The sequence below is a fragment of the Xenopus laevis genome, chromosome 3S (assembly GCF_017654675.1).
Source record: "Xenopus laevis strain J_2021 chromosome 3S, Xenopus_laevis_v10.1, whole genome shotgun sequence".
In the NCBI taxonomy this organism is placed as follows: Eukaryota; Metazoa; Chordata; class Amphibia; order Anura; family Pipidae; genus Xenopus; species Xenopus laevis.
In genome coordinates, this window is record NC_054376.1 from 50,435,949 (window position 1) to 50,454,226 (window position 18,278).

The window sequence follows — 18,278 nt, forward strand, 5'->3', positions numbered from 1 at the left end:
ACAAAGTGTATGCTTAGGTTAAAGGGATGGTATCCTAATTAATACTTCACTGAAAATAAAAGTTGTACATGTGAACTTAGTGAGTAAAAGCATGTCATAAATATTGCTTATTGTATCCAAACAAGCCATTGTTTGTGCTTATTTATGCACCACTTCACTGAAATTGAGTTCAGTGATTCAAATTTTTAACTGATATTTGAATTCAAAATGCACTAGTGCCCTATTCCCATATGTTTTAGATAATTTTTATAGAAACATAAAAAGGAAAGCAAATGATCACACACAACAGTCTGTCAATGCAGAGAGAAACATCATGAAACAAAATTGCCATCATGTTCCTATGCACTTTTTTTTACATTGTAATGTATTGGACAAGACTGGGGCATCTGTGAAATAAGAGTAAAGGAAAATGTTAAAATATCTGAAGTAGTTACTTTACTAGTGGGTTTCCCTACAGCTGGGGAATGGGTGTATGCTCCTCAATCCATCAACAAGTGCCCAAAACCTGGAAGACTCGGATCAACAGCCAGCAAGACCCTTCCAATGACACACTTAGGAGAATGCTCTTCCCACATGACAAGTCTCCAGTGGAACTTGTTTTGTACATTAGAGGCTCCCTCCCAATGACCCAACACTTTGGCATTTATCTTTGTCCTATGTTCCCAATGACTAACCTGTACACGCCTTGGAGCAAGCTTTCCAACATCAACACTAATAAAAAAGGGTGGTCCTGTCCATTTTATATTTCTAATTAACACTATGCAGGAAAATTATTTCTGTGACAATGTCCCTGTCCAGATGAGAATTCTATTATCATAATGAAGGAAATTGCTATGCCAAGCTAGTGTCAAGAACAATTATCCACCTCTTCAATTCCACCCATCTGCAAAAGAGATGAACACTTCAATGATAGTTTTGATTTTCATAATTAAAATATTTACTTATAAAGTACATAAAATAATATATGAGCAAATGCATGTAGTTCTTTCAAATGGGAATGGGCAGTGTTTGGCCTTCAGCTTGACATGTTCCATATATTGCACATAATCTGAGTCAAGTCTTATTCGTAACATGGGAATCAAACAGATTTAAGTTAACATGATAGATTGAATTTGTTTTGCCTTCTCAATGCTAAAATTGTGTTTGCATTGGATGCAGATGTTAATGAGTGTGATGTATTTCCTGGATTGTGCACTAATGGCCAGTGTGTTAACACAATGGGATCCTTTGTCTGTCAATGCCCAAGTGGAATGACGCTGGATGCTTCGAAACGCACATGTCTTGGTAAGGTTTCATTTGACCACATCCACATAAGGATTATCTATTGTAACATTTTACAAAATATGATCTCCTGGGTAACAGAATTTTGTTATTTTACACAGAAACTGTAAAATGTACATGTTCTAAATATTGGGATTACATTACAAACAAGCCTACCAAACCATTATGATTCATTTTAATGTGATGTAGTGCAATGAGTAGTAAAAGGTTGGTATGGCTTGTCAAAAGCAGGGGAAAATTAAACAAAATTAGTAGGTCAAAGTCATAAAGTGTGACTTAAAATGACCATAGCAAATGTTATTTAACTTGCATTGTTTTTCAGATCCTCCATATTGATTTGTTTACTGTATATGTGTGCCAACTCTTTAATTAGGGGTTATACTATTCTTGTACAAATGTGCAAAATTGGTAGAATTGCATGGATATATATTGGCATTTTTAAGTAAACATATCTTTATAATTTCCATCAGACATCCGCCTGGAGATCTGCTACCTGAAACACGAAGATGAAGAATGCAGTGCACAGATTGCTGGTCGGCACAGGATGGATGCATGTTGCTGTTCCGTGGGTGCTGCCTGGGGTCCTGATTGTGAGGAGTGCCCTGACAAAGGAACACCTGAATTTGAGACTCTATGCCCAAGGGGGCCAGGCTTTGCTTCTAAGGAGATAACACCTGGAAAAATATTCTCTAAAGGTAAGTTATTTTATCAAGTAATTGAATCCTAGGAGTACTTTGGGTGTTCTGGGACCTTTATATTAAGGTCATTACAAAAGTGAATTCTTGCAGCAGATGATGAAGCCAGTTCATCAGTTCAAATATTGTATAATTATAGTGAGGTTTGCCATATGGTATTAAATGAAGGTAATAGAAACAGATATAGTTAACAGCTTGCATACCCTGGCTATCTAAATCGTATATTGCCTGGTGCCCGGCCGAGAGGGCTTCGGAAACCCACAAACTTCCAGAATGAATAATTCCACCGGAACACAGGTCTTTAGTTGCAAGCAGGGATAACCCTTGCTATATTTTTATTTGCGTGATGCAACGTTTCGGGGTGATCCCCTTTGTCAAGCATCCTTGCTTGACAAAGGGGATCACCCCGAAACGTTGCATCACGCAAATAAAAATATAGCAAGGGTTATCCCTGCTTGCAACTAAAGACCTGTGTGCCGGTGGAATTATTCGTCATTAAATGAAGGGAAGGCAGAGGTGTCTTATCTGTCTTTGGCTCATGGCACTGCTTTAATAGCCTAGCATGGCAAAACATCAATACTTTTATTTTCATTTTTGCAGATATCAATGAATGCAGAATGATCCCGAGTCTGTGCAAGTATGGGAAGTGTAAAAACACCATAGGCAGTTTCAAGTGTAGGTGTGACAATGGATTTGCTCTTGATGCTGAGGAAAGAAACTGCACAGGTAAGATGCAATTGACACAGTGCTTTTAAGCTGACACATATTGTGACTTGTTTGTATTACAGATGATATTAACATTGCTGGGTACTTGCAGATATTGATGAATGCCGAATATCCCCTGATGTCTGCGGACAGGGCAATTGTGTTAACACTCCAGGAGATTTCGAGTGTGACTGCTTTGAAGGATATGAAAGTGGCTTTATGATGATGAAGAACTGTATGGGTAAGTACTACTATGCAGAAGAGCTCTTGCAGTGCTAATGTGATGTGGCAAACTGCTTGCTTATGCTTGCCTTTGCTACGTACGTATTTAAAGATACAATAAATGGATTTTAGTGAAAGGAATGGTAATGATAGGGTCTCTGTCAGTGTAACAAAAGGCTGTCTATCTGCTGTCACTGGAAACATATTCATAGCGAGATTTTACATCTTGTTGGTGAAACAAGTATAATTTCTCTCTCTCTCTGTCTCTCTATTGCATGCATAACCCAAGTTGGATGACTCAATCATAAAATTAATATTTTGAAAGTATTTATACTTCTTTTTATTTAGCATTTAATGATGCATTATCACTTTTTTTTAACTATAACAATTATAATTTCTCTGTGTTTTAGATATTGATGAATGTGAAAGAAACCCCCTGCTGTGTCGTGGTGGTGTCTGTCTGAATACTGAAGGAAGCTTTAAATGTGAATGCCCTCCTGGTCATGAAGTGGCCCCAGATAATTCTGCGTGTATAGGTAGGTTTATTTTAAGAAACACAGTAAAATTATATTTGGTACTCGTATAGTCTGTTAGTAAATTAGATATAATTACATAATAACATACATTGTATACCTTTGTAGATGTATTCCTGACCCGTAGCTAGTACATATGGCCTGACCAAGTGTTCTCTTGCTTCTTGTAGATATCAATGAATGTGACCTCAGTACTGATCTCTGCAGACATGGCAGATGTATAAACCTTATTGGCAGATACCAGTGTGCCTGTGAACCTGGATATCAGTTAACACCAGATAAACTATCCTGTGTTGGTAAGTATGCTTTCAGAAGGTTACTATATATGCACATTTAAAAGGGCAATAACTAATACATATGGGGGGAACTGTATTGATAAAGTCAACTGCAATGTATTTCATTACTGTGAAAGAGACCAGGGGGTAAATTTATCAAAGAGTGAAGTTCCGCCTCTAGAGTGAAATTCCGCAGCTCTCCATTCATTTCTATGGGATTTTGAAAGGCGTATTTATCAATGGGTGAAAGTGAAATTTCACCCTATGATAAATACGCCTTTAAAAACCCCATAGAAATGAATGGGAAGTGGCGGAATTTCACTCTAGTGGCGGAACTTCACTAATAACTTCACTCTTTGATAAATATACCCCCAGATGTGCACTAGAACACCAGACAACATGTAGCAGCATTAGGCAAAATAGGTGTTTTTTTTGTTCAATGTGCACTGAATATTCTACTTACAACAAATCTCACTGAAACTGTTTATAAAATTTAAAAAAGCATTACAGCAACATCAAATTCTTTTCATAGAATATAGCCACTCCTTATAAGGAAAGCATCATATTGCTTAAAAGTAGTCCATGCACAATGACAGCAAAACTACCTTCATGCATTGGGCATGTGGGCAGTTTTTTTCTTCTGTATCAGGAATGTCAGTTTTATAAGACTCCAGTCTACATTTCCCAACATGTTTAATTAGTCATGGTCACAACAGGTGAAATACGTTGGATAACCTACCCTGGGGTTCACTCTGTCTGCTGGTGAAGTAATTGGTTTTACTCACACATGTTGTACACAGCTGATAAAATTCATATGTCTGTATATAATAGCTGCAGGTGCCATTCCTTAGGTCTGATTGCTGTTGCTTATTTTTAATCTGATCTTTATCCGTGCTCTGCATTGTAATTGAGTACATTCATCATAACTAGAGATCAATGTCTGTGTTGTGCTGTTCTGGCGTGAGTATTTTCATAACTGGCCCCAGCGTAGCAATCCCTAGGAAACAATCAGAAATCATATGTTCGCTTTTCTCATCCTATCTGTACTGACAGTCAATGACAACAGATGCTTGTGCTAACAATTTTTTATTTATGTTTTTCAGACACAAATGAGTGTGATTTCTTCAATGGAGGATGTGACACCTTCTGTACCAACTCTGAAGGAAGCTATGAGTGCCACTGCAGAGACGGGTATGCTCTAATGCCTGACCACCGAACATGTACTGGTAAGTTCCTCATAGGAAGAAATAATGGTAATGAAACCAACTCACTGTCCTCCAGCCTGTGTAAACTCCATACCCTGATGTGCAAGATGATTGTCAGATGAATTGCCGAACAGCAGCTTAGTACATTCACCTCTTTTTATAAATGGCTGCCACTTGGCCATAGCTTGAAAGGTAAATAGGGAGACTGGACCCTGCCATTGAATAGTTAACAATGAGTGGGTGTCTCAGCTTGTACTTGCTTCTGAGCTTTTCCATAAAATGAACTGTTTTTCATATTTTTCTGCAACAATTTAGTTAGAGTATGTAAATTGTATTAATACAGAATTGTATAGGATTGGTGGCAAACCATACCTAAAATAATATAAAACACCTAGACATGCTTAAACCAGCAAGCCTACAGAATGGAACCTACTTTATGTTTGTTTATTTTACCTTTATTCCTTCCGTTGCATGTTGAATCAGTGATGATGTGCATTGGTGTCTTAATATGTGGCATAAAGAATGACTTATCCATGTTGTATTAAAGATCCTGATAACTATGCCCTTTAGAGGTGCAAAATTATGACTCCTCTTCAGTTTACATTATCACATTCAGTTTCCTCACCTCTGCAGTGCATGTCTTGGAAGACAGTCTTAGTGGCACCAATATTAGTGCATATGTTGGATTATAAAGGAGGGCAAAGTAGACCTCAGCCAAAAAAAAGATCATAAAACCTGCCAAGATTTATTAAATTACTATCATTTACGGCCAATGAAATAATAATCATAGTATTCACATACTGTAATCCCGTTATCTGTTTGCACAGGAATGAAATCTAAGATTTATTTTGAGACATTTCCTTAACAAAGCACGCAGTGACCTATATTAGTGTGGGATGCAGCAGCTAATCTCTTTGCCAGAATCAAGCTGTTCACATAATAGAATATTTACCAAAGTCTAGATTTATTGTGCTAATGCTCAGAGCCTTTTTTCTCACTTTGCGATGGAATGCTGAAACAAGAACAAAATAAGTCTCAAGTGGGCTCTCCGCAATATCAGATGAGGGACGACGCCTTAAGTCTTAAGAATGCTTTGCCTAAGCACATTTCTACCCATGCAACTATTATTATTATTCAATATTTATGAAGCAAAACCTATTTAGATGTATATATGTTTTTAGGTAAAAATTAAAAATTAAATATAACATAAATCTTAACTAGAAGAATTATGAAATCAATGGTTGTATTTAATGAAGCGGTATTGATTCTGTGAGTTATTACTACGTTGATTTTTTTTAGACATTTTATTTTGTTTTTTTAATCATTCTTGATTAAGCCATTTATATTTTTTCCAGTGTTGGCTGGAACATGTTCAACATAGTTAGGTGTTGGTTAGTTGAGGGTTATTGGGATTTTGTGTGCTGATATGAAGTGTTCTTATATTATTATGGGAGCTGTATGAAGATGATATGGGAGGTGTATGAATTGGGAAGACAGCTTTGTTAGGAGGTGATTGAAAAGAAGGCTATTCAGGGAGAAGATTGTTTGGTGAGAAGGCTTTTGGCAAGATGGCAGCTTGGGGGTTGGTAATTGGTTAATATGTAATTGGGGAGAAAGTTGTTTAGAAGGAAGATTGTTGGGGGGAGAATTTAATTGGGATAATAATCTCTTTCTTACCAGCATGCCTGATGTAACAAAATCTTTCACTGATATGTATAACAAATTGTGGTGCCCAGGTGCTTATGCATAAAAATTCTATAAAGGAAAGGCATAGACCCACCCATGTGGGGTGCATTGTAACTTCTATGTATTATGTTGGCTCTCACCATTCTTTGAACCCTGAGCTGTGAACCACCGTAGGTCATAAATGTGATAAACTTTTTATATTCACTTTCAAGGACTGTTAGTGCATCTTTTTTTATACTTACACATGAATATACATCTTTTCTTTTTGGTATATGTACATTAAGCAGTGCTTTGTTTTCTCAATTTTTATGTATTTTTTCAGTTTTATATGTTAACATTATTTCTCCATAGATATTGATGAGTGTGAGAATAATCCAAATATTTGCGATGGGGGTCAATGTACCAACATTCCTGGAGAATACAGGTGCTTGTGCTTTGAAGGATTCATGGCATCAGATGATATGAAAACTTGCCTGGGTAAGTTTGCACACTATAAATCTGTATTACTATTGCATTTATTGAGATGTGATGAGATGAGATGCCAAATTGCATGTGGGTCAGCTAGTACCTACTGTATGGGGGTTATTTATCAAAGGTTGAATTTCAATGTTATGTGACTTTTTTTTAACTCTAATAAATTCAAATGTACTCACAACTCAAACAGGAGGGTATTTATGAAAAAACTTGAACGTCTAAGATTCAATCGAATAGGAACGACTTGAAAATTTTAATCAAATTTGAATTTATTAGAGTTAAAAAAAACTCGAATGTCAGGAAGGCTATTAACATCTGTTCAACGGACCTCTGCCATTGATTTCTACATGAACTCAGGGTTTAGGTGAATAAGTATTGAATTAGAACTGTTTCCATGATCAAGATGTGATAAATCTCACATTCAAATTCGAATTGATGGTTTTAAATTAGAAATTGTGAGTTTTGACCAAAAAAACTGTTCGAAAATTCAAATTTACCATTTGAACCTTAGTAAATCTGCCCCTATGTCTCAAAGTAACATAGCATGCACTGGATTTAGTTATATACTGTAAGTTACATGTTTACTGGGCTCTTGAATATGAAATGTAATGTATCCTGGAACTTGCTCATAATTAAATAAATTGAATGTCTGTTTTTTGTCATTCCCAGATCATTAATTTGGGAATTTTAGACTTTGCTGGAAAGTTCCCCCGTCTGTCACTTTCTCTTGGGATGCTTGTTGTGCAATAGGCAGATAAAACACAAGCTTTTATTAGATGCTGGGCAGATTTCTACAGAAGTAGCTCTGGTTTATTTTAGGAATATGTGCATCATGCAGGATTATTGTATGAATGAACTGTATATTGTTGTTATTAAAGGTAGTTATAAAGAAATCTACAATAGGGATATAACTGAAATAAAGATGTCATATATAGATAATGACTGGATATAGCAGGTATCTATGTAGTTATGTTACAATATATTAACATTGATCTAGAGACAGCTTTGAATGTGTGATTCCCTATCCCTTTGATCAATATGACATGGCACTAGCAAAGAACAGATAGAGTATGCCGGTTACATTTCTTGTTCTTGTATTGAACCCAATATCTCAGGCTTATGTTAGTCTCATCATAGAGTATTCATGAAACATCTCATACATCTCATACTTGCCCTTTAAACTAGGATATATATATATATATATATATATATATATATATATATATATATATATATATATAGGATTTTTTTTCTTGATTCTTCACTGTGTTATAAACTATTTTTTCTCTCTTGCTTTCTCTCTTTGTGTTTTCTTTTTATCAAAGGTCGAATTTCACGTTTTTAAAAACTCCAATGAACTCGAAACCCCATGAACTCGAAATTAGACCAATTGAATAAATTAATTAATTTAAAAAATTGAATTTCAGGTAAATAGGATCAACCTGAAAACTTGAATCAAATTCAAATCAAATTCGATTAGAGTCTTAAAAACTCGATTCCAGTTGTTTCTCAGAAAAGAACTTGAATGTCAGGAAGGCTGCAAACAACTCCAAATTGACCCCAGGACATCTTAAATTGACTAAAACAGCAATTGAGCAGGTTGTAGGTGGCAAATAGTCTAATTTGAGCGCTAGTGTATGATAAATCTCGAAAATCTAATTCGAATTTTTTTTAAAAAAACTCGAATCGAATATTAACAATTCCCTAGTCAAATATGACAGTTTTGGCCATAAAAACACTCAAAAATTCAAATTTAAATTTTAACTTTGACCCTTGATAAATCTGCCCCTTAATGTCTGTCATCTGGGCTTAGATAAGGTTGCTTTATAATTCCTACTTTCATAAATTTGGGTTTCTTTTAGATGTCGATGAGTGTGAACTTCACTTGAACATCTGTCTTAGTGGAAGCTGTGAGAACACTAAAGGTTCATTCATCTGTCACTGCGATTCTGGTTATTCTGGCAAAAAAGGACAAACTGGATGCACAGGTAACCTAAGGTTTTTCTTTGTTCCAAAAGCACCTCTGTCTAACCATTCTATCAACCCACAGAGTTTTGTAATATACATATCAAGCATACTTTCTGAGTTCAGCAGGTTGTGTAAAATACAATTAAAGGGCCAATAGAATATAGTAGACTCTTCTCCATAATAATATTTCAAATGTACCAGAGAGCATATAGATAAATATATTGTAGATCATTGGCTAATTCATCAATGTAAAAACAACATTGTCAGCCCAGCTGAAATGTCTGGTCTGGCTGAAATGTATAGTGTTTAAAGAACATGCGAGTCACACATTTTTATTTAGTCTTCAATATATCATGTCAAATGCAATTTAGATATAAAATTCTCCTGACCAATCTGGTCTAATAATCCTCCATTTTTTTAGGCGTTTCCTATATTTTTACTTTCAGTAGGCATAGGGATTACATCTACCTAAGTCACAAATGGGTAACCTCCTAGGAATGTTGCATCCTAGGAGGTTACCCCTTTAGAAAAGCCAACATTGCCTAATTTAATGATAATTTTTATTGGGTTTGATTTTGGCTGCTGGCACCTTGGGAAAGCTGTACTAATACTTTTTATGCCCTGGTAATATTGATGCTTCATTTACACACACACACACACACACACACACACCACACACACACACACTTTTCTAGGTTTCTTGAATTCACCTACTGTATAACCTGTTCTCTAAAATAATACTAAAATAATAATCGCCCATGAAGCCTCTACTTTGAGATTGTGCACCACTGCAAATTCTGGTTTCTTCTTTCCAAATAAATGATTCTTTCAGATTTTCAAGTTCATTGACATAGCTGGAGGTTTTGACTAACATGACTGTTACATGACAGAATTTGTTATGGAACAATCCCAAATAACCAACAGCAACTGCATAAACATTTATTTGATGCTTATATACTTGTTTCCTGAGTCCGACTAAATCCCAGCACAGAAGGAATTTCTGTATACCCAGCTGGGATGATGGTGCTCTGTTACCAAAAAACATCTCTGTTACCTAACAAGTTAAAAGTAGTTCTATAAGTTGCCATTTTAAGTCATACAAATTCAGTACTCATTTTTATTCTGAGCGAAGTACTAAAATCATACCAAACATTTCTTATCTGGTGCAATGGTTCTCAATTACATGGAAGATGATGTCCTACATATTATTGAATCAGCTTTGTTTTATTATAGATCTATGCATTCAGTTTTTTTATATCTCATGTATTACTGGTTAAAAATTTCAAATAAGAATTACTAGTTAAGATTTTTTTCTGGACAAATTGATTGTACAGAAAGCAAAGTCAACAGCTAGCCCCCTAAGGTCAGTAGCTGAAGTAATAAACTGTAAACTTGTGTTGCTAGAAGATTCATGGAATAGGAAAGAGCCCAAAGTGTCACTTGATAAAGGGCTTGACACCTGAAACATGTTGTTTAAATAAACGTACTTTGCAGAGATATTTGCTGTCTCTTTCCTACTCCATGAATGTTTTAGGGCAGAGACACACGCTCAGATTCTGTTTCCCCACCAACTAGAATGTAAATCACCGGCAGGATGGCAATCGGTGCGGAAATTTTGGACGACTAAAAAAAACGAATCACTCCGAGTGCCATCCCGCCGGCAATTTAGAATAAAGCCAGCGGGAGGCAGTTCGGGAGATTAGTCGCCCGGAAGAAGAGGCGTTTGGTTGTGTATAGGCAAGCAATAAACCTGTGTTGCGGTTGGCCTTCTAATAGTCAGCTATCTAATGCATGGTAGGAAGGCAGAATTCATGCATCAAAGTAATTTAGATGCAAAATAAAGTTCATAGGTTATGTACCACTTTATAGATATCTGACATCAGTTAAATAATTTCACCATTTGATCTTCTCCATCCACTGTTTGATCTTCTCCCGCTAATCTTCGTCTCACAGAAAGAATGATTGCCATGTCCAGAGGGATAGCAGTACATTACATGGTAAAAGGCATACTAAAGTACATTAGGGGGTGACAGAGATACAAGATTATAGGGACATTACAGTGCATTGTAAGATGATAGGGATACAAGCAGACATTACATGACAAAAAGGTATATTACATTGCATTACAAGGCGATAGGGATATTATCAGATGTTAAAAGATGAGAGGGATATTAAGATGTGATGTGGGGATAATATCATATGTGACAAGATAAAATGGCTATTACAGTGCATTACAGGGTGACAGAAATATTATTAGACATTACAAGATATTATTGACATTATAAATTGATGTGCCTGCACATGGATGTGGAACTAATACTGACTGGAGGTAATTTGATATAAAAATGATTCATTTAATGTATAAAGCACTAGAATAATTTCTGTTATATGGAATTCTAAAAAATGCTGCACATGTTCTTGCTACAGTGAACTCATTTTTGTAGACAATACTGAACTTAATGAATTAACATGTTCCATTCTTAAAGGGGAAGCACACCTTAAAACACTCCCATATATTCAGCACAGTAAATAATTTCCAATGTATCTTTGGTCTTTTAGTGCCTCTTGGCAAACTGCACTAAATCACATTGGCATTTTACATTGGCATTCTTAATGTGCTTCTAAGTCACGCCAAGTCTTTTTGCCAGTTGACCAGGTCTCATCATTTTGCTCATACTCAGGTCTGACAAAATCATTACAGTTTACCATAAGCAGATCAGCCTTTGCACACCTCTATGGAAACCAAGAATGATATAATTTACATTGGCCCTTTCTGAATAGGACATATAAATCTAAATACATGTCTCTTTGTCCTTTCCATAGCAAGGGTCTTTACTATACAGATTTGTATAGTAAGAAAAACCCATTGAATGAAATTATTATCAAGCATGATCAAAGCTTGCATATTCATGCAATGACGTAAATCATATTCATGCCCAAATGTAAGGGACACCACAACCAAAATTAAGTATTTTACTGAGATCCCTAGAGGTTTTATATATGCAAATTACATTCACTTATAGGTGTAGGCTACTTTTATTATAATCAAGCACAATTTTTGGACCCTTCAGGCTGTATGTTTGCCCACCGTGGGCCCGAAATCCAAAATTCAATAATATGTATATTGTTTCATAATCACTTTGTTGCTGTATCCTCTGTGTTCCATTAGAGTCTGTCTAAATATTTCAGTTCCCTTGTCATTATGGATTGTTTCCATTTTAACAAATAAACATGTTTTATTTCCCTAATCACTCAGTGTTCAGCATCCACCCACTCCTGTCCCACACAGATGTTATTTTCTCCTTCTAAGTAGAACTGTGAGTAGAATGTAGACAAATGTGTTGCTCCTTGACCACATTATATTACCCCGAGAACAGATGGATTGCCTGCAGTAATTATAATGTAAAAACCCATGGGAAAAATGCAAAACATGACAATGTACTGTACATTGGAGCAACACAGATTTAAAAGATAAATACTCTAGTAATCTTGCAGCATAAACTACATACATCTAGATTATACAAATTGCAGGCACAATGTTGCCTTGTGTTTGTCCTGCAGATGTTGAGTGATGCTCAAAATGTAAAATGTACTGGAAAATTGGGCCAGTGTTTTAATCTATAGAACATCCAGAAAAGAGTTTCATAGCAGAGCACTGCAATTAACATAATAAGGATAAGTAATAATTAGAGCCATCAGTATGTCAGCAAGTGACAAATATGTTAGAAGTTATGTAGCACAAATTTTAGTTTGCAGATTTTGTAAATAAACCTCTAGAATAAATACATTCAATAATAAAATAGTAAATATTACATCTGACTAAACTATTCGATTTGAGCCTCTGTAGCGAATAGACATTTTGTACCAGTGATGGGCAGCAGCACATTATATTTAAGGCATATAAAAACCCTTTTTTGGTATTTACTGGTCCTTACCCTAAAACAGAATTCGCATCAGAATCAGCAATATTATGCAACTATAATGACCCAATAGATTTTTTCTAAACGCAATCTGATATAAGGTAATGCTGTATAGTTGCCATTCTAGAGTAGTTAATCACAAAAAACTTGGAAGACTGCCACAATAAGGTGTTAAATGACTCACATATGAAAAATCTATCTCTAGGTTTATTATTCATTACACATTACTAAAATACTGCTAACATATGGGCAATGGGCAAACATTGCTCCAGGTCTAGGTCTAACCCACAAAAACCAATTTGTTAAATTTGCTGTTTAACCAATAGTTTTTTACTTTCATGTAGGCCTGGGGCAACCTTGCATTTATTATTACATGCCCCTATTGCTTATTGTAATATTTGCTGCAAAATTGTTAAAAACCCCCCCAAGTCTATTGAATAGCAAATATGAATAGCGGTTAAATGTTTAATCAATGCCGTCCCAGGGAGTTTCAGGTTTTATGACTAATAGTTATGCAAGAGATAAGTCTGTATTGTTCTCACAATGCTAAGATTTGCATTGATACAATTTTCTATGAGAGGAATTATTTTGGATCACTTCTATAAAAACATGCTGGTTTGGATGAAACCACAGAGCAAATGTGTTGGAGCACAGCTAACAAAGATACGTCTAACATTTTAAAGTATTAAAGTATACAAAAATACAAAAACATTACATGTTTATTCAGTTCTGTGCCTGTCCATTTTATCAGTTTTTGTTTCTTTGATGGCTTACTCAAAAAAGTGTTTCTTCCCAGCTGCCTGATGCTACTTATAGCCATTCTGTGTACCAATGATGACTTTAGATGTAGTTAACATAATGTCATTGTACAGCAGTGGTCTTCATGAAACCCAGTTTCATTTTAAAGCTTATTATTACATTTATGCAATTTTACTTAAGAAATTTGCATTTTCTATGTCCCCAACCCCCCTTGTTCTTACATTCTGAAGAATTCTAAAGCTAATAAGTCCTCCTCCAATTGACAGTTTAGATTCTCATACAGCAGAGCATTTTTCACATTCCATAATCTGAATAATTTGCCTAATATCAGTTTCTCAAGCTTTATAAAGTTGTGTGGGAAAAGGCAGACACTAGCACATGTCAGTACAAAAGATCAGAGAGGCAACTATTTTTTGTATGATCGGAACTAATTCTCATGAATTCCCATTTCTGCCAGTAGTCCAGATTACACCTACTGGGGCACATGCTGAGACCAAGTGCTCACTGTATTCTGACAATTACTGAAGACGCAATGTTCCTCAATCACACATATTCAATCTGCCGGTATTATGAATTCTTAAAAATAATTTATTTCATGTGTCCATCACCAATATTTTCATTATGTGCTAAACATGCATTACCTTGTTGATTCAACTGCATGGAATTTGAATTAAGCGCCCAGCTAATGGATGCTCTTTCTCAGGGCCAGTTTTATACATGGGCGGGTATAAAAAAGTGCACGATGTGTCAATGTGTAATGTTATCACTGGCACATCAAGCACCCCCTCAGAACTATATCTCTCTTTGTAGCAGCTATGTCTAGAACTGGCTCTGAAAACTGGAATAAACAAAAAAGAAAAAAAATAACCATCATGTAAAATCCAGAGCTTGTATAAACTGCAGCTGATGGGTGTTGTAAAGATTGGATGGATGCTGGAGAGATGGATGGAATGGCCAATTGGCTATGACTAACACCATTGTTGTGGGGTGTGTTCCTTGATAACTATTCAGCTATTTATCATGAGTCAGACATATGAACTAACCAGAACGAACATAAACACACTAAAAACCTTTTCCCAAGTTCTAAGTAGCAGAAATAAATCATGTGCTACTTGGTCTTACATGTGAGCTTCCATTTGGTGTTAACTAGCAGCTCAGGAGGGGCTGGCACACGTTGTTGGCAGACACTCATTGTTTTGTATATTTTTTTGTTGTTCTCATGAAACATATGACAATATTCTTTTTGTACTATCCCATATAATCAAACACAGATGACCCTGTTTATTCCATAGAGATGGGTGGGTTATATTATCCTGCAGAGCACTTGGGCAAGCACCCCCATGCACAGACATTTGGCTCTGCTCACTGCCCATTACTTAAGCCTGAATCCTTCAGGAATACAAAACAAATCTGCATCTTTCGCTTGCTTCCACCATGTGAAGTAAACTTTGGAGTGCAGATTATTAATGGGGGCAAAAAAAATACCATTAAGCAATTGACCTCCTTAAATGTTTCTAACTATCCCCTGCACTCAGTGCCAAACTGAGTTGACTGTTTTGACGTTTCCTTACATACTGGTTTCCTGCTTTGGGTGATTGTTATCATGAGAAATGATTATGTCTTTTTCTCCCCTCCAGACAATTTTTTTTGTACTGTAATCGTGTAGTGTATCAAATGTGTTTTATATTAACACATTAAAGGATAAAAATACCCTTCTTATTATAATAGCAGTAAGATGGAGCCAATAACATTGTTCAGGCAAGGTACAATTGATGGAAACATTCAGCTGCAAAATAGAAACAGCTGAATTTCATCTTTGCAAGATGCAGGTGAAGTACACATTCTCTACTCTCTCTCAGTACTTCTTACTATGCTGCCATTTTGTCCCATTCCTGTTAGCAGCCAAATGCTCCAAAGGGAAAGGGAAAATGTAAATTTTTTTTCATCTTGCTTATGAAACGGTTTACTACAGGTATGGGATCCGTTATCCGGAAACCCGTTATCCAGAAAGCTCAGAATTGCAGCATGTGCATTTCCCATAGACTCCATTTTATCCAAATAATCCTATAATTTTTATTCTCTGTAATAATAAAACAGTACATTGTACTTAAACCAAACTAAAATATAATTAATCCTTATTGGAGGCAAAACCAGCCTATTTTTTATGTTTTTTTAATGTTTACATGATTTTCTAGTAGGCTTAGGTATGAAGATCCAAATTCTGGAAAGATCCATTATCTGGAAAACCCCAGGTCCCAAGCATTCTGGATAACAGGTCCCATGCCTGTACTAGAATCATAAATCTATAGGCAGAAGACTGCTGAAAAAACTTTTTCACTAACCATTCACCCGTGTACAGTATTAATGATTTCTCATGCTGAACTAAGATATTTTATGTTGTTTCTCTAAATCTGTATGGCCTCCTTTATTATTCATATATCTATTGAAAAATCGGGAGTCCATATAGCTATTCAGCATGGCCAAAGGGACCAGCCCCAGTTCCAAGGCAGTCAAAAACCAAAAAAAGTTTATATCAAAAAAGATATATATCCCAAGGCCTTTTAGAATAAAAATAAGAATCATTTATTGAAATTCACATTTAAAAACCTCCTTTATTATTCCGCAGATATCAATGAGTGTGAGATTGGAGCCCATAACTGTGACAGGCACGCTATCTGTACAAATACTCCAGGGAGTTTCAAATGCAGTTGCAGTCCAGGATGGGAAGGAAATGGAATCAAATGCAAAGGTATGATTGATAAAGTCTATTTACATTCAGACATATCAAGCTTACAATACACTGAAAAAATAAAGTAAACATTAGCATAGAATAAAGATGTTGGGCTTGGCATTTCCACAAAGACGTCCTGAAGCAATTCATTTAGAAGTGGTAGTTTGCAACAATAATGGGAAGGGGGAACCTACAGAAGGATTTTTCACTATGTACATTAAGGGTTTTTTTTTATCAAAGGTCGAATTTTGAAGTTATGTGAACTTTTTTTCAACTCTAATAAATTCAAATGTACTGACAACTGAAATGGTAGGCTATTTATGAAAAAACTTGAATGTCTAACATTCGATCGAATAAGAACGACCCGAAAATTAGAATATTCATATCGAGTTTTCCTCCGAAATAAAATCAAATGTCAGGGAGGCAATTAACATCTTCAAATGGTTCAACAGACCTTTGCCATAGACTTCTACATAAACTCGACAGGTTTTAGGTGGTGAAGTATCGAATTAGAACTGTTTCCATGGTCGAGGTGTGATCAATCTCACATTAGAATTCGAGTAGGTGGCTTTAAATTCAAAATTGTGAGGTTTGACCAAAACCAAACCAAATTGAAAATTTTAGTTTTAACTTACCATTCGAACCTTAGTAAAGCTGCCCCTAAAATTATCTGTAATGTGAGTATAATAACAACAGCACTCTTCAGAAAATTAATGTAATATTATTGCTTCTGTTTTATCAGTTTTGACACGTTTGGCCATTCAGTTGTCACAGGCTCACTAGCTGAGACGCTGGGATTTAAGTTCATCTAGAGAGTCCATAGGCTGTTACATTCATTGCCTCCTGGGGTTTTCCTTTAATTAATATTTAAGCTTTTCTTTCACAACAAAGATCAAGATGAGTGCTCAAATGGAACGCATTTGTGTAGCCCTAATGCTGACTGTAAGAACACAATGGGATCGTACAGATGTTTGTGCAGAGAAGGATACGAAGGGGATGGATTTACATGCACAGGTGAGTTATAAGGGGTCCTCCACTGATTTACTTATGAATACCATTGTTTTTTTATGCTATAAAACCAGTGCTTCCAGCTTAAGACATGGCGGTTGTAAGAATCTATTTACAATATAAACACTGCAATTATCAGTGCACCTGCCAGTCAGTTATGTGGATAGCTCACATGGGCGCCACTGTTCATTATTAACACATAATACTGTTTATGAAACTGTTATGTGGGTTGAGAATGCCTCTAGCTTAGTTTGTTATAAAATCTATTTAGCCCTAGTATTACCAAGCAAACACACATATGCCACACCAATTAGTAATAAGGATTGGGTTCAGTGTGGGGTTCAGCATAGTAAATTGTTGTGTTCTACTTGGAGCAGCAGTTAATATAATTTCACATCTGATAGGGATGTAGAGTATTATCATTATTATGAATGGGCTTACAAACACACATGCAGGAGATGGTAACAGTAGTGCTTCAGTGCTGGTGTTTTCTGGTCGGTCCAGATGAGGGCATTTCCTGAGAGAAATTCAAGTGTAGTGTCTGTTTCTGTGAGTTTCTTTAGGGTGCTCCAGTTTCTTCCTACACTCCAACAACATTCTAATTAGCTCCTGATTAAATGAATCAAGTAAACTGTGTTACTGTGCAAGTGAGCTTAGGGAATCGTGTGAATAATAATTGTTTTTGTAAAATGTTATGATGTGTCAGAATTATATTAGCAGTAATAGGGGCTACATTTTTTTTGGCACCTTCCCTTTTAAGTTGCACCTGACACTCACAGGTGCAACTCTCTCTGAATAGAGAGCAAAGTGTTGCTC

At 35.8% G+C, this 18,278-nt stretch overlaps 1 protein-coding gene across 1 annotated transcript in view; it reads left to right on the top strand.

Annotated features, from left to right (window-relative positions):
* fbn1.S (fibrillin 1 S homeolog) overlaps nucleotides 1-18,278 on the top strand; it is a 118,771-nt gene that overhangs the window by 66,281 nt on the left and 34,212 nt on the right. The window contains exons 24-34 of the mRNA XM_018255422.2: nucleotides 1,159-1,284; nucleotides 1,752-1,976; nucleotides 2,577-2,702; nucleotides 2,794-2,922; nucleotides 3,314-3,439; nucleotides 3,607-3,732; nucleotides 4,815-4,937; nucleotides 6,954-7,079; nucleotides 8,939-9,064; nucleotides 16,350-16,472; nucleotides 17,346-17,468. Coding sequence (XP_018110911.1) covers nucleotides 1,159-1,284; nucleotides 1,752-1,976; nucleotides 2,577-2,702; nucleotides 2,794-2,922; nucleotides 3,314-3,439; nucleotides 3,607-3,732; nucleotides 4,815-4,937; nucleotides 6,954-7,079; nucleotides 8,939-9,064; nucleotides 16,350-16,472; nucleotides 17,346-17,468 — 1,479 coding nt within the window. The remainder of the gene's footprint in view (nucleotides 1-1,158; nucleotides 1,285-1,751; nucleotides 1,977-2,576; nucleotides 2,703-2,793; nucleotides 2,923-3,313; nucleotides 3,440-3,606; nucleotides 3,733-4,814; nucleotides 4,938-6,953; nucleotides 7,080-8,938; nucleotides 9,065-16,349; nucleotides 16,473-17,345; nucleotides 17,469-18,278) is intronic.